The sequence below is a fragment of the Ambystoma mexicanum genome, chromosome 1p (genome assembly GCF_040938575.1).
Source record: "Ambystoma mexicanum isolate Mex_15411 chromosome 1p, UKY_AmexF1_1, whole genome shotgun sequence".
NCBI classification, from domain to species: Eukaryota; Metazoa; Chordata; class Amphibia; order Caudata; family Ambystomatidae; genus Ambystoma; species Ambystoma mexicanum.
The window spans coordinates 618,760,320-618,777,713 of record NC_090921.1 but is presented as its reverse complement, the minus strand read 5'-3'; the positions used below and the strand labels follow the sequence as shown (position 1 = coordinate 618,777,713).

The 17,394-nt window shown below is 43.9% G+C and overlaps 1 protein-coding gene across 3 annotated transcripts in view; it reads left to right on the top strand.

Moving 5' to 3' along the window:
- SPPL2B (signal peptide peptidase like 2B) overlaps positions 1–17,394 on the top strand; it is a 1,058,839-nt gene that overhangs the window by 875,256 nt on the left and 166,189 nt on the right. For 2 of the 3 annotated variants that reach the window (XM_069649606.1, XM_069649608.1), the window contains exon 13: positions 2,710–2,787. The exons of the other annotated variant lie outside the window; for it this stretch is intronic. In XM_069649606.1, coding sequence (XP_069505707.1) covers positions 2,710–2,787 — 78 coding nt within the window. The remainder of the gene's footprint in view (positions 1–2,709; positions 2,788–17,394) is intronic. 3 annotated transcript variants of the gene reach the window in all.

Sequence of the window (17,394 nt, the reverse complement as noted above, 5' to 3'; positions counted from 1 at the left end):
CTGTGCATCCTCATCCCCTTTTTCAGTTTTTTCCACACCATTGAGATTTCATAGCTGTTCCCATCTTTAATTTCTGGTGGATTTCTTTAAATACCTTCTTCCCAGGCACTGGAGCAAACAGTGCTGTCTGCACCAAACCTTGTGGAGCAGTGCTTCATTAGGTTTCCAAGACGACTTTCGTCATCAAATCTGGGTATCTATCCCCTCTGGTGGGGTCGCCCCCTCCCCCCCTTCACCTTCCTGAAAATTGCTTCTTCTGCAATTAGCTCCTCCTGGACCTTGGCAACTTGTGCTTACGTTTTTCCTGCAACTAGGACCTTCCTATCTACTTTGTCCCATAAAAGTAAATGTAAAAACACCTAAAAACTGTAAACATGATCAATGTACCTAATAACTTTACCTATTTGTGAAGTTTTTGTTGGTTTAGATGGTGGTTTGTGCCTTTTAGAGACACCTAACAGTTTTTTGCCATCTTTTGTTTTTGTTTTTATTTCATGTACACTTAACATAAAGAGTATATTTTTAGTTATATAGTGTTTGGAATTTCAGTTTGTTGTGGGCTGATGTGTGGTGTTCTATCACAGTTCTCTTCTCCCAAGGCCAAAGCCTTGACCTCTCTGTGAGAGACAGTAGTAAAGTAAGGGTAAAGCTACGGATTGGTCTTCTCAAGCCCCCATGTAACGACTCTTAGAAAATCACCCTAACAGGGAATGGAGAGAGTTCCAAGCGGGTATGCAACATTTTCCTTCTCTGCACATAAATGTGGCCCAAATTCGAAGCAAAACTGAGGTATGGAACCACAATTATGTGTTTGTAATTTGGCTTGTTTTCCCTGGTCACGGTGCAATCCCAGTTCTATCTGAAATATACGTCATCATTGCATGCATAAATGCTTTGTATAACAATGCATTTATGCACTGATATTTGTTATTGAATGTAGGATTACATTTCACCTGAAACCCAGAACTGTGTAAAACTGCCTATTCAGATCTGCCACGTTGCTTCGAAAGTGACAGGCATCCTGTCATGGTTGCTGAGAGCACTGCTACAAGGAACGGAACTGCACATTACTCTGATTCCCTATGCTGTTTTCTGAAGTTATGGGATTTTTGTTGAAGAACCAAAAAGAATTTGTAGTGGATGGGCCACGGACTGTTTTTGAAATAAGTCCAATAAAGATTGCCCACGCTATCAGCTCAGGAAGTCTTCATTCTATATATCATCATCCCCTAAATTGTACACCCCTGGGGTAGGGGGTCTATCCTGGCCGTCTCTGTTCTTTGCCAGAAAGGCTTCTTTAAGCCTGGCGACAGGGTCGTCTGTCAATTGGGGAACAGTGTTAACCCTTTCAGTGTTGCCCGGGGGGGGTCAAAGAGTGCATGCTCTTCCGGGCTACTTTACACCCCTTCTTCTCAACCCCTCTTTGGGGGTGTCCTGCTAACGTTCCTTCATCAGGGCTACTAGCCCGTCTTTTCTTGGCTGTGATCTGTTTCTGTTGTTCAGCCATCATCATTTCCAGAGTCTCCAATCTCTTTGTAATGGGCTGCACCCCTTGAGAGACCGCCTGCTGCAAGGAGTCTCCGAGTACCTTCTTAAAACTCTGTGACAAGTCTGATTCTTGCTGGGAAGGATCCTCTTCCCACTCTTCTTGACTCCACTCCGGAGAAGTGGAAGAGGTGTTAGTGGGGGTGATAAACTGAGCCATAATCGAGGTGTTGGCTCGGCCAACTGCGTGGAAGTCAGCAGATGAAGGCTCTTCAGGCTATACACACTTGCTGAGTACTGATGTAGTGTGTGCCTGTAAACCGCTTCTTGCGATTTATAAAGTATTCAAAAAGATATATATATATATATATCTATATATATATATATTTATTTTTTTTCGAAAATGAATCTGGAGCTCTGGTTAACTACTTCCCTCATACGCGACTGCAGGCGCAATGTGAGCGGAAGCTAGAATCCCTGGGAAACCTGAGGAGGTCCCGCTCCCACGGGTCCTAACAGCCGCCGAGTTCGCCAGCGCCGATTACTACAGAGCGCGGGGCTCGGCAGCCTGAAGCCAGCGGAATTGCTCGCAGCTCCGGCCCTCGCTCGCTCTTCACAACACTCGAACGTTTCGTGAAAGGTAAACTCTTTTCAGGAGAAATGAAACGAATTCCATGTGCTACGGTGTAATGCCATACTGCTATACACATCATAGAAATTATAGAAATATATACGTGACTAACAATCCTTCTATAAGCAAAGATAAAGAAATGTCACTTCTCTCAGGCAGCAAAAAGAAAGGAGGAAAGGACCTGGGCACCAGGGTTCTTATACAGGAGGTTGCCCTCTGATAGGTGCAGAGCCTGGAGGATGGGACTACCAGAGACATGAGTATCATGGGACTAGTAGTTCCCGGGTGATTACAGTGATCACATTCGGATATGAAACAAACGTTTAAACTGGTCCATTTTCGTTTTCCATAACTGTGGTTTTGTAAGAACATAAATGTGCAGTATTAAAGTTAAGTTTTAAAGTGCTGTTGTGGCAGCAAATAAAAGAAAGTAAAGCATAATGCGAGCCTCCCGTCTTGTCATAGAATCACAGTTGTCATTCAAGAATAAACTCCACAAATTGTTATTGCTTTGATCATGGGTGTTTTTTTCTTCAATTAATATGTTATAAACTGCAAACATTTCTAATAGACGTTTTTGTTTCTCTCCCTAGGCTTATTGGTTGCCTACTGTCACAGATTTGATATTCAGATGCAGTCATCCAGGATCTATTTTGTAGCCTGCACAATAGGTTTGTTCATATCTACACTGATCCACAGGAAAAGTACTCTACTGCTATTGATTGTGTGTATATTATGTCACAGATTTGATATTCAGATGCAGTCATCCAGGATCTATTTTGTAGCCTGCACAATAGGTTTGTTCATATCTACACCAATACCACAGAACAATTACCGTACTACTATTGATTGTGTGTGTATATTAGGGGTTTACCGAACTTCAGCTTCGATTGAGTACTCGCTGAACTTCGGCTGGAATCCATCTATTCTGCTTTGGCCAAATACTTTCTGAAATGCTCGAAGTCCAGTTTATGATTAGCTATCTTATCTCTGAGAGAAGACAGCGAATCACAGAGAGTCGAACTGCCAGTTAGAAGGCTGCAGCAACCAAGAAGCTGCTTGCTTATTAAGAGTAGGTATTGTGTAAGAACCGTTTCAACAAGGCAAGGCACTGGATACAATATTTTGCTAGTATCATTGGCTCAATTGTGTCTCTGAGCAAATAATGAGGAGTCTTGTCACTTCGAGTAATATGGTGAATTAATTAAACACATAAGCCAACATATGTTTCAACCCAACAAGGGTCTTTTTCAAGGCTGTCGTAATTGTACAGGGCGTAGTGTACATTGTGGTTAGTGAACATAACCCAGTGTAGTTGGAAGCCAGTTGAGTAGTGAAGCGTATTCCATAGTGAGTGCAATTATTGTAAGAATGCTACTCCGATGTGAGAATGAAGTAGTTGTGTTTATCATAATAGCATGCATGTGTAATGGGTGATACAATTGGATACAAGTGTGCAAGTGTTGTGGTTGAGTGAGTGGGATTGTTGGACATTTCAGAATGTATTCTTTATATATCTTTTCCTTTGACTTATTCCTACATGATTCTGAATGCAACAGTGATATGTTAATGTCCCCTGCACCCTAGCAATTGAAGTCACCTGAGGGTGTAGGTTGTGCCATCCCAAAAGGGTATCTGAGTTCAAAACATTGAGTGTATATGTTATGAAGTGTATTTGAGTGTTACTTTTATATTGCTCCCTTCTGAAGAAGGCTTACTCTGACTGATAAATTAATAATTGTTTATTCAAGAAACCTTGTGTGTAAGTGTTTACTTGAATACTAGTTGGTGTGAATCTCTGTGTAACTCCCCTACAGCTCACATTGACCCCTCTTGAGATAAGCCTGGCTGCTCAACACGCTACCAAAGCAGTGTAGTACAGGCTTATGCCAAAGGTTGGGTTTCCTATACCTGTAGTCAGAGTTGTTTGTAGTGCACCTAAAGGGTACTGCTTACAAACTTTGCCTTACACTACTCACCTGGCTTCCAACTACACTGGGTTATGTTCACTAACCACAATTTCCACTACACTCTGTACACTTACAACCGCCTTCAAAAAGACCCTTGTTGGGTCGAAACAAGTGTCCGCTTATGTGTTTAATTAAATCGCCATATTACTCGAAGTGACAAGACTCCACATTATTTGTTCAAAGGCACAATTGAGCCAATTAATACTGGCAAAATCTATGATACAGCGCCTTGTTGAAACGGTTCTTCCCACAACCTACTCTTACCTCGTCAAGATGGAAGGGCACCGTCTCGTAAGAACCACCCACTGGCACCAGGATCCACAACTATTTATACCTGATCAAGCGCAGTGATCTGCTTTTTCTAGTACTCTACCCATTTCGTACTGCTGCTGCAGCCTTCCCCTACTAGTGTTTGCCTATACTGTTTTGTTTTCTTCACAGTCTCCAAAGGAAATGCTTGGCGGCTCTCTGTGAGCAAAATGCATTCTTGACACCAGTGAGGGGGGTGTTTACATTTCCGTTGGAGACATTCCTTGAGTAAAGAAACTGCCGGGTGAAGACTGCAGCAACCAATAAGCTACTGGTGCTTTCTCCTCGCAGTATTTTTCCGACAGTATTTTACTAACAGAGAGTCTCCAAAGGAAGTCCTTGAGGTCTCTGTGAGCAAAATACATTCTGCACACCAGAGAGGGTGGCGTTTACATAACACCACCTTCAGTAGTGTGCATAATGTGTTTCCATAACGTGCCTCCACGTTCTAGAAATGACACAGCATTTTCCTATGAATAGATTAACATTTTTAATACTGTTTAATTATTAAACCTATCAGAAAATGTTCATATATCTGTTAGGAGCTTTTTAAAAAGTCCCATCTGGGATGAGACTTTAGAAAGCCCACCTTGGATGAACAGGGGGGCATACCTTAGGTTTAGCCTGAACTACCCACAGGTTTGGTAGTAATAGCTGAGCAGCCAGTCTTAATCTAGGAGGGTTGAGGGCTGTAGTGAGGCGCACAGTACTCCGTGCATACACTTAGTTCAAGGAAACACATACTGGTGTTAGAGTTTTACTAAAGTCCGCCTATGGTAGGACTATAGAAGACTCACTCTTAGGTGTAGAGGGGTCCAATTCTTAGATTTGGCCTGAACCACCCAAAAGGTTTGGTAGGTATGGATGAGCAGCCAAGCTTCGTATAGGAGGGAGAAGGGCTGTAGGTAGAGTACAAAGACCTTTGACCACACTTGTAGTCAAGGAAATACACACTATGGTTATATTCAAATATGCTTTTTTAATTATATATACTAGGCAATGTTCAATTCAAAATAAAATTCAGGTAAGTAAGGAAAGTTTCATATATATAATACGACATTTGCAGTAGCAATATTCATATCACAGTTAGCCCTTGAGATGATACAACGCGTAGGTTTCAAGAGTAGCTTTGAGTTAGCAAACCATTTATCAACCACAATTACTAATTAGCAACACTGATAGTTTAGAAGTCCAACCCGATCTGGAAAAGTAGTCTTAAAAAGTCAGATGGGGACACTGGGGGAACCAGTGATACTGGGTGGCAGAATAAAGGATGGCAGACAATGTCAAAATTTGGAATATGCTTTTAAGTAACAGCTAGGTCATGTATTCTAATTCAAAGTGTTCAGTAGGGCTTCATAGGCCACCTAAAGGATTTCAGCCTTGGGGACAAGTGCCTCAGGCCCGGGAGAACAAGGTTGGGTCGTTCAAGAGGAGTTAGCACAACTGACTAGGTAAGTACCCAAGAGTTGGGCAGTGCCTTCTATGGTGAAGAAGAGCGACGTTAACGGTGGGTCCCCCATGTAAAATGACAGAAGCTCTGGTTTGGTTATCTTGCCTTGGTGGCTAGATGAAGAACTTTTGGCGGGAGCAGACGGTCAGACTCGGTCACAGGGATGTCCAAACAATCATTGTGGCACTTGGATGTGGAGACTCGACACAGGCTTTGTCACGACGACGGTTGGCCCCCAGCAGACTTTCTTCCTTCTCTTGATCCTTGACTCTTCTGAGGGGACTTCCATGATCAGGGTGGAGTCTATGTAAGACCAGAAAGATGCCCACAAGTGTGCAGCCAAAGCCGTGCATGGCGAGGTGATGCACTGCAGCAGTGCCAGACGTCCCATTGTATTTGGGTATTGCAGGCCTGGAAGGTCGCAGCTCTTCGCGGGATGGCTCAAACTGTAGCTGGTCTCGATACTGGTTAGGCCAACCAGTCTCCAAGGGAGGAAGTAGCCCGGTTTGGATCTTCCCTGTCGAACAGAAGAAAGAGCTGGAGCTGCAACGGTCGCTCAGTCAGCTTGGCGGTCGCTGGAAGTGGCTACAGACATCCTTCTTCCTTTTGGATGTTTGTTCCAGTGGTCGACTCTGGCTTCAGCATCAAAGCCCTCGCCTTCTAGGCAGGAACCCAGCCAATCGGCAAACATGCAGCATTCAAACTTTGGGTACCCAGTTAGAACTGGATCAAAGCAGGCAAACTGGAGGTCAATGGCCTGAGGAGTTTTGGTGTCATCACAGCTTCCTGTCTTCCCAGACACAATGGTGCCTCTGGGCGGGCGTCACAATGGGAGCACTGTTAGGGAAGTTTTCCTAAAATCCACTTGGAGGTAAGACTCTATAAAACTATCCTTTGGTGTACAGGTCCCTAACTCTTAGTATAAGTCTGTACTACCCAAAGGATCTTGGTAGAATGGCAGAGCAGCCAGGCTTATTTTATGATGCGAGCTGTAGGTAAGTACACTGAACCCCAATAGTCCAAAGAAACTCTTACACACTAACCAACATACATAGGAATTATTAACCATACTTTTCATGGGTGATTGCTTCAATTGTACTTGCTTGTGGTTACAATTGTTACAGAGAATGACACTAATGACAGTTCTACCGTATTATCAGTACTATCGCGCACTTGCATTGATTACAGATAAACGGTCATTGCATTCATTTAGTAGTCACATCCGACAAAGTCTGTAGGAAGGAAAAGCATGGTTATTCACACTTTAGAAATATTATACGTTCTGGTAACACTTTTCAAGGTTTCTAATGCTTTGTAATTACAATACCGAACTAGCCAAAAGTCAGTTTAGGTGTAGAACAAAAAGTCTTATGTAGCAGCAGGAAAGGCAAAGTTACTCAGGATACTTTAGTCACTAAAATAAAAATGCCTAGCAGAATAACACAAGTTATCGGCCCATGCGAAGTACTACCTGATAGGACACAAGCTGTAAAGCTTGGGCCAGAGGTATGGGTGGACACCTTGTATTGCACTCCAGTCACGCTGGAGCGACTCTCGGCTTAAAGTAAGTTCTACCTTTAGTCCCACAGTACCTTACGGTAGAAGAAGTAAATGCAACTGGATTCTTTCCTGTGCAGCTGCAATGGACCCGGTCTTCTGATTCTTCGGTTTGGTGATGAAAGGAAGGATTCTGAATGCAATGTCACAGCAGCAGTCACAAGAACAGACCCTCAGCTTGGTTTTCTTCAGTCTCTCATGCCGGTCTGCGGTTTTGGCACCTTTTTATCAGCTCCAATAAAGGACGGTTATTGGCCGGTCGATCTTCCTCGGTTCTTCGGTTCTGCGCTCTGGTGAGGGGACTTGGATGAGCGGGATCGTGCCTTTGGGGGTCCAACTGGAGCTCAACGAAGTTCTGGGCAGATTCGTCCATGGCAAGACATTTGTTAGGCAAAGTTTGTATGCTGTACCCTTTGGGACCACTACACACAACTAGGACTACAGGTGTAAGCAAACCAACCTTTGGTGTAAGTCTGTACTACACAGTTTTTGTAGCATTGCTGAGCAGCCAGGCTTATCTCAAGAGGGGAATGCGAGCTGTAATGATGCTACACAGAGGTCTATAATTACAAGTATTCAAACAAACTCTTGCACTCAAGGTTTCTTGGTAAAACACTTATTAATTTATTTCACAGTCAGTTATAAAACATTCACTAGAAGGAGGCAATCTGTATCACACAAAAATATACTTCAGTACTTCACACGATCAGGTTCTGAGGCATTTAAACTACTTTGAAGGAGGAGCAAAATGGCATTCAGAGCATTTGAAGTGGGAGCAAAAAGGCATAGGTTAATAAGGAGATTACAGTCACTCTTAAACAGTGCAAATAGTTTGAGTTCACAAGAGGAGTCAATTCAATGCAATAGGTTAGGCCAAAGTCAATGGGCTAAAGTCTTGTATAGGATAAAGCAGTTCTGGTAGTTAAACGGAAAAGTCTTTGCCAAAGTTCTCAGAAGTAGTTCGTAAAAGAAAGATTCATATGTGGGTTACAAGCTGACCTAGCCTGCAAGTTGCCAAAGTTTCAAGCACTTTCGCAGTGAGAGGTACGTTCTCTCAGTTGGGTTTTCACAGTACCTTACAATGAAGAAAAAGATGCAGCTGAAGACTTCTGTTCCTGTAGATCTCGCTGTTCCTGAGCCTCGGTCAAGGGGACAAGAGGGAGGACATCGGACTCCTGCAGTGCACTGGGACTGGTTGAAAAGCTGGCAAATGGCAATCTTCAATTCCGGTAGCTGTAGTCAAGCACACAAACTGGTGTCCCTCTCCCTGGTTATTCGGTTTCCTGCAGCACTCTGACGAAAATACACCCAGCTCCGAGAATGGTATCCAGGTGGCTTAGTGTCGAGTTGATTGGTCCCACCAACTCAAAGGGAGAAGTCGTCCTTGCAGGGCTTCTCTGTCGAGATGAACTTGGCAATTCGGACCTGCAGCAGGGCTTCACTGGGCAAACCAACGGTCCAGGAGTTGCTGCAGCCATCCTCTTCAAGCTCGTCTTCGGTTCTTTCGTTCCAGTTGTCGACTCTGCCTTCCAAGCCAAGAGACTCCCCTTTTATTCAGTTCTCTCCCATTCATTCCTGCCTAGCTGTCACTCACCCAGCAGGGTGGCTGTCCTTGCCGGACAGTCAGCCAGCCACTCAAGCCAGAGTGCATTTGGGTCTCCTAGGAGACTAAGCACAGGGAGTTTCGGGCGCCTCCCTCACTTCCTGCCCACCCCATACACTCGGGCGCCAGAGGCGGTCTTCAGTCCTGAAGCCTGCCAAAGGCGTAGGAACAAAGGGACCAAACCTGGTTTGGCGCGCAGAGACAATCTCTAGTAGGACCTTTCCAAATAGAAATGGCAAAAAAAGTAGACCGGGACCTGTTGTTTAAACAGAGGGGGCTCAGACGTGGTTTTGAAAAACATGGCTCCCGCAATTTAACACTACTGTTGTTCGCAGTCGGGAAAAATCATGGTAGTTGGTTGTAAAACCACTGCCACCAGCCAAGTCGAGAGGAAAGGGTAGCATTAGACTGCTACATGAGTTTCTAGACACAGGGGATACTAAGTAACCGCTCCAGCACTCTAATGTGAGATAGGGTGTGCTGGGTCTAGGAATTTGGAAAGACTGGTAAAGTCAATTTCACTTGACTTTCTCTGGGAAACAGTAGTTCATCCCAGATGGTATTTAAACCTTGGGGCAGCCTAAAAGGCTCCCCTGTGTCAATGCACGGAGGGTGCTGTGTGACACAAATGAAAAGATGATGCCTATGGAGTTGTCTAAAACTCCATAATGAAAGAACACAAGAGTAAAACACACATCAAAATACATGAGAGAGTGGGGAAAAAAGGCTCACACTCTCTCCAGGTAAAAAACAATAAAGTCCTCAAAATCCAGCAAAGTTGCTGGGGGTCTCTAAGGTGAAGGGAATTAGTACATTTATGAGAATTCTCCCTAACAACATTGTACTGCGAATAGGTCAGAGGTCTCCTGGTGTTCGCGGTTTGCAGCTCTGGAAGGTCACAACACCTCAGGAGATGGCTTGATTTGTAGTTTGTCGGCCTCTTTGGACCTCCTCTGTCGATAAAATAACAGGGTCAGGACAGCAGTGGTCCCTTTACGGTTATAAGAGTCTGCAGGCATTTCTGGTCGTCCTCGGCTTTGGTTTTTCCGTTTCAGTGGTCGACTTGCCTTCTACCTCAGGATCCTCCCCTTATATTCGGATTCCCATTCACTCCTCTCCAAACTCTCCCAGCAGTTTACACAAAGGGGCGGGTGGCTGGCCATTCAGGACAGGCAGCCCCCCAGTGGTAACTGGTTCCATTCAGGCACTCTGGCAGACAAAGGACAGGCAGGTGTTAAACCCCCTCTGCTGTTTCCTGCCTCCTCACACACACACTGGATCCGAGGCAGGGACACCCAAGGGTTCCCACCATAGACAAAACACACACACAGACCTCTCCCTCCCCGAATGGTAAAAGGACTAACGAAGCACGACCATACGAGAAATGGTGAAAAAAAGAAAGGAGCCATGTTAGAATATCGGTGACCCATTTGTGCACACACAAGACTGAATACAGTCTGCGGTTAAAAAAAAAAAAAAAAAGCAATATAGAAAATAGTTGGTAGAACACGTCCACTGCCACCAGCCATAAATGTGGGGTTGCCTCTGTGACTAGAAAGTCTCAAGAGCAGAGAGAAGGGGAGATTCTAGATATCCCCTTAGCCTTCCACCCAGGGTGGTGTGTGCTAATCTCTCATATGTTTAAGTGTTTGGAATGATGCAAAGTATCCCTCTACGGGTACGAACAGAAGTATTTAAGGATAGTGAAAGAATCTGAGGAGAGCCCAAGGGGTTCCCAGCAACACTGCACATTAGGGTGCTGTGTACTGCAAAAGTAAAGCACAGATGCGTTTGAGATATAGGGGAAAGCAGACTCCATAGAAAAGGTAAAAAACAGAACAGAGTTCCCAAAAGTCAGTGCAAATAATAATGAATTGTATTTATTTATATAGTGCGCCACGCCCTTAGGATTCTGGGCACATTTCTTAGGATTACATGAGTTACACAGTTACATAGTCAGTATTTACATATTTGAATTGCATGGGTTACATGAATTGCACAGTTACAAAAGGCATTATTTACATATTTGAAGTTACAGAAGAACAAGAAAGAATATGTATGGGAGGAAAATCTTCAATGCGCTAACCAAAAATGACCAATAATGTGTGTGCTATTGTTGGGGAATCAGAGGGTCAATTAGCTCACTGATACTTGTTTGAAAAAAGAACTTATTTATTAGTTTTGTCCTTTTTTGAAAATAGATCCAAGTGTTACTTCACACTGATACTGATCAACATTTGTTCACTTTGTGGTATTCATATTTGACTGTGTAGGTAAATCATAGTACATCTTCATTCAATACGTGATTGACATTGATTTTCACAGTAATGCTCATATTGCATATATATCTCTCGACACGTGTTTCCCAATTATTGTCACAAATGGTTCATTGGGAGAAAGAGTTGTCTACATGAAAGAAAAAAGAGAGAATATTTGAAAACTAGGAATGTGAGAAAAAGGCTAAAGTGGAAAAGCAAAACTGGGTGAATCATATGTTCAAAAATAAACTTCTTTCCATGGTGTAATAACACATAGAGATCACCCAAAAAAGATATTTATCTATTTTTTATCTTTAAGCAAACAATAATGTGCACACTTTAGCCTTTTTCTCACATTCCTAGTTTTCAAATATTCTTTCTCTTTTTTTCTTTCATGTAGACAACTTTTTCTCTCCTGATGAACCATTTGTGGCAATGTTGATTATTATAAGTGTGAGGTAACACATGGATCTATTTTCAAAAAAAGGACAAAATTAATACATTTTTAAACCAGTATCAGTGAGCTAATTGACGCTCTGTCTCACCAACAATAGCACACAAATCATTGGTCATTTTTGGTTGGCGCATTGAAGTTTTTCCTCCCATACATATTTTTTCTTGTTAATTTGTATCTGTGGCAGTCACACAAATTTGGGAAGAACCGCTGCAAGACAACCAACATTACAAAAAATGATCGAGAGGAATCGCCTAGGGGAGAGCTTTGTAGGCTGCACCTTTTTTCTTCTTACAAAGTTACAGAATACATTAACAGATACCAAGGTCAGTATTTACATAACAAGACAGATATCTAGAACAGTGTTTAGGAGTAGTTGCTGCACGTTAGCGCGGTAGGCAACAAACGAAGCATGGATTACGAGTAGCCAGTCAGTTAGGCTACGTTCGTTATAAGCCAGTGTTTGACACTTTCGGAATTTGTGGTAAGAAGGTTCCACTGTGATGCTGGTGGTTAGGGCATTCCAGTTTTTGGCTGCAAGTACCGGGAAGCTTCTGCCACCTGCCTTTTGGAGCTTAAACCTGGGTATGATAAGGGCATTGGTTTGGGACGATTTAGTCAGTCTGTTCGTGGTCTAGAGATTGAATTTATCGCACAAGTACAGAGGTGCTTGATTCTTCAGGCATTTGTACGTAAATGACAGGGTCTTGAATTTGATTTAGTTTTTTTGAGAGCCATTGAACACTTTGTCTAAGCTCCGAGATGTGGAGTGTTCTCAGAAAATTAGTTGCAGCTCTGAGCGCATTGTTTTGATATGTTTGCAGTTTTTTTAGGTTGTGTTGGTTGGTGGCCAAATATAAGGCATTGCAGTAGTCCAATTTGGTTAGTACTAAAGCCCTGGCTATTGTAAGGCAGTTGTCAGCAGTCAGAAAGGGTCTGCAAGCATTGATAAGCTTGCAAGTGTAAGCAGTAGTGGAGGCAGTAGCATTGATTTGTCTAGCTAAGGAGAGGGTTGAGTCGATGTGCATGCCTAACGTTTTGACATCTTTCGAGACCTTTATGTCATTGCCATCTATGTTGAAGGTGTTAAACTGGTTGTCGAGTTTAATTCTAGCTTGGGTTTCTACTAGGCGTTGCTCTGTCTTGTCATCAGTTAGACAGAGTCCATGTGTCGCCATCCAAGCTTGGATGATGAGGCATATGTCATTAAGTCGTTTGGAGTCTGTTATGTAGTTACCTGTGATGGGGATAAGAATTTGGGTGTCGTCGGTGTAGTTTGTCTATGATATGCCCATGTGGTCCAAGTCATCGAAAAGAGGCTTTGTAAATATATTATAAAGCGTAGGGGAGACACGAGAGCACAGCGGTTGGGGGCCCGCATGTGACATCAGCAGGTGGGGCGGTTGCAGTCGGGGCGAACACTCTGGTAGTTCTATTGCTGAGGAACGATTGGATCCAGGTAGTGGCGTCATTGGACAAGTGGGTTGCGGAAGATAGATGGTTGCAGAGAGTTTTATGGTCCACCAAGTCGAAGGCAGCTGATAGGTCTAGTAGGAGAGGAAGATTGCCTTTATCTTTTATTGCTTTTATTTGGGTTGTTAGATCTATCAGTGCTGTTTCGGTGCCATGCCTAGGGCGGAAACCTGATTGTCGTAGCCCCAGTAAGTTTTTACTTTCCAGGTGATGCTGGATCTGCAGGTAGGCCGCTCTGTCAATCTTGAGAAGGAAAGGTACTGTGATCGGTCTGTAGTTAGTTGGTATATTTGGGTCGAGGGATGGTTTCTTGAGAAGAGGCATGACCCAGGCGTCCTTGAGGTTAGTAGGTACTGTGTTAGTTGTAAATGAGGCATTTATCAACAAGGTAATGAAAGGTGCAAACTCTTTTGCGGTTTCTTTTGATTGAGGCAGGGCAGGTGTAACCCATGCATCGGGAAGGTTTTAGGTTTAGGATGATCTCCTCAACTTCCTTAGTGCTAAGGGGAGAGAATTTAAATATGCCAGAATACTCTGGCGGAGGAGTTTAGGATGTAGGTTGGGGTAGGTTGTTGACTAGGTTAGCTTTTTTAGTTTCGATTTTCTTTTGCAGGAGCTCAATTTTATCAAACCGCTTTTTGGATTATAAGCATGATGCGGGAAGTGCCATGGGCATTTCTAGCTCTCCAAGTATGTTAAATAATTCTTTGGTGTTGGATTTCGGCTTCTGAATCCTTTCATTATAAGATTCACATTTTGCTAGGAAAAATCGCAGTTTTGTAGGTGGAGGATGCTGTTGTGAAGTTTTCCTTGTTTGTCGTGGACGGGAGGTTTTTCCAAATTGTTTCGGCTGCTCTTTTATTTTTTTTCTCAAGTTTTTTTAGGTGAGCGGTGAACCAAGTGTTCATATGGGCGAGAGGTTTGGCTTTGCACAGTTTTTGAGCTGCAATCTTATTGAAGGCTTCAGGTATAGTAGCATTGTAGAGATCCACGAGATGAGTGGCGTCATCTTTAGGTTCGTTAGCAGTGGGAGGGTGTACATAGGTTGAAGAAGTGGGAGTAGCATATGCGCTGTGACACTCCGTATGTTTCTAGCTATTCTTGGTGGTGCCAGTATTTTGTCCAGGTTAGGGTTAATGCTCTTTTGTACGGTGAACAGGATAGCATGGTGATCTGTCCAAGCGCATGGCTGGTTGGACAATATGTTAATATTGCAGTCAGTTTCTGCAATCCAGTCTGTCTGCCTTTGTTATGGGTCGGTTGTGCGACCCGTTGTGTGAAGCCTAATTCGGCGATACTATTGCTAATGGCTAGTGCATTGAGATCTTTAGGGTCATGGAGTCCTAGATTAAAGTCTCCTAAGAGCAGTATTTGGTACCCAGGCTTAGAGTTGGTTGTGAGCAGTAGTGATAACTCTTCCTCGAATGAAGATATGGGGCCAGGAGGTCTGTAGATCAGGTGGGTTGTTATAGTTTGTGTAGGAGATAGGTAGTGTAATTGAGAGTTCTCCTGAAGGGAAGATTTGGACAGGGACCTGCCTGAGGCCAAGGGAGCTTTATGCAATGATGGCAACACACCGCCCTTGGCTATGTTTCTATCTTGCCTGGTAATGGTGTACTGGTCAGGGATGGCTAGTGAGAGCAGTGGACCAGAAGTAGGTTGGAGCCAAGTCTCCATAATAGCTAGGAGGTCCAGGTCATTGGTCAGTATGAAGTCATTAATATCAAGCGCATGGGCTGTTGGAGACCTGGCATTGATGAGACCTCCTTTGATGGTGGTGGTGATGTTTTCTACCGCTAGTTTAATATCTTTTGAGTTTTTGCCAGAAGGGCTTATTTTAAGTGGTGATTTGTTGGTTGAGTTGTTGAATTTCTGGTCAGTTACTGGATTGTTGGTAGTTCCAAAAGTCCAGCAAAAAGTGCTGCGGGGGTCTTACTAGGAGAAGGGATTAAGCATAAAACTGATAACTCTCCCTAACAAGCATGTCTAAGACAAAGGAATGAGCAAGACCTCCACCCCACCCAAGAAGGCAGAGGAAGGCTCGAGAACGGGCAAGCTGTTGTGAGGTGGCAACAAAAGATATCGGGCACTGTTGGGGAGATTTATAATTTTTATGCTTCACCCCCCAGAACTTTTTGCTGGACTTCAAGACCTTTATTTTTTTTTATATATATCCTGAATGAGCGGAGCCTTTTTCCACTCATTCTTTCTTGTGGGCTCTGTCTTTTGGCACTCGATTTTTTTGTAATCTACCTGCACTATGGAGTCTGTCTGCTCAATAGCTCTTAAAGGCATCTGTGTTTACCACTGCAGCACACAGCTCCTTATCGGCAGTGTTGCTGGGGACCGTTGGGGTCCTCCTTTAAGATTATTTTTATATCCTCAAGTAACTACAGTTCTTAGTATCTCTCCCAAAACGCTGTAGTCTGAGTGCTTGGCACACCCCACCTTCAGTGGTATCCCCCTTCTCTCTGTTCCTGTGACTTATTTTTCACATAATCACCTAGTTATGGCTGGTGGCAGTGGACATGTTCGACCAACTATAGGGGCACCAAAGTACCAGCTTGGCGTCTCCCTTCTTTTTTCTCCATTACTAGCGTGGTTGTCCTTTATTAGCCGCCCTTCTACCATTCTGGGAGGGGGAGGTGTGTGCGCGTGGTTGTGTGTGCGTGTTGCCTTGCCTTGCCTTTGGCAGGAACCAGTAGGTATTCCTGCCTAGATTCCAGAGTGTCTGGGCAGGAAGCGGGGGGGTAATCTTCTACCCGCATGTCCTTTGTCTGCCAGAGTGCTGGAATAGGTCCAGCTCCCAAAGGGACAGCCAAATGTCCCTTTCTGTAAGATTTTGAGAGATTGCAGAGGAGTATGTGCTGGAACTGTATAAAAGGGGAGGCTTCTGAAGTGTAAACCAAGTCGACCACAGGAAACATACGTAACCGGAGAGGAAGACGACCAGACACGTCTGCAGACACTTTGCAAAACCGTGAAGCAACCACTGCTGTCCTGACCCTGTTTTCTATTCGACAGAGGATCTCCGAAGAGGGCGACTCCTTCCCTTTGCCTGGTGGGAACAACCAGTCCCAAGGCTAACTTGTAAACAAGCCATCTCCCGAGGTCCTAGGAGCTTCCAGAGCTGCGGTACCCCGATACCAGGAGACCTGCTGCCCATTTCGAGTTCATTGTCGTGGAAAGGCCGAATCCGTCCAAATCTTTGCTGAACCCATAAGGACGCTCCAGAATCCGACCCAACTCACCCAGATTCCCTCACCAGAGTGTGGGACTGCAGGAAGCGAAGATTGCTGCTGAAAAGGCACCAAAACCGCAGCGTGAACCAAGAAGTTGCTGAAAGTCATGCTACAGGTCCTCCCTCGAGACAGCTGCTAAGAGGCACCGTCCGTTGTTCTGCCTTTCGTCACCAGACCAAGGAATCCGGATGTCGGGTCCGCAGCTGCCACCTCGCAGAGAAGCCAACACAAACACTTTCTTCAAACCAAAGGTACTATTGGGGGAAAAGGTATTGCTTAACTGATTGCACAAAGTCACTCCAGAGCGTTAGTGCACGTAGAGGTGACCAGGGCAACCCCCTCTTACATCTGACCAAAGCCGCTGCTTGTGTCACCTTCTTGAGTCCGTTTTAAGGTCTCTTTTGTTAGTTGCTAACTTGCTGCTTGAATATCTTTAGACGCTGGAAGGAATCCACAGGAACTCTTTATAATTCGCTGTTTGTCAAGACTTGAAGCCCTCTCCAAACTGCCTCTAGCTAGGGTCGTTTTTGGACTTAAAAGCCTTGCTTTTAAGAAACCATGAAGAAACCATCTCTAGAACCTTTAACTAATCTCATGTTGCACTAACAACTTATTTTCCTCCCTTTAAGTGACTTTTCTATATGTGTTTGCAGCGTAAATGCATTACCGTATAACCCATTGAAAACTGCTTGAGTGCACAATTACCGTTCTGATGCTTGTTAATCTGCTTAGAATCACATGCTGTGCATATAGTTCGACATCCAGTAGCGATGATACGATAACCTTGTCTTTCCCCTTTCTAACGTTGCTACAAATGAAACGGCGAACCAACACAAAAGTGAAAGTGCCCTTTGAAGTGTATTATCTAGTATTCCTAAGTGTTCTACCGTAAACGTCTGAAGTATATAAAGTGATTCTGGTGTAAATATAATAAATATATATCTTTTTATATAAATATA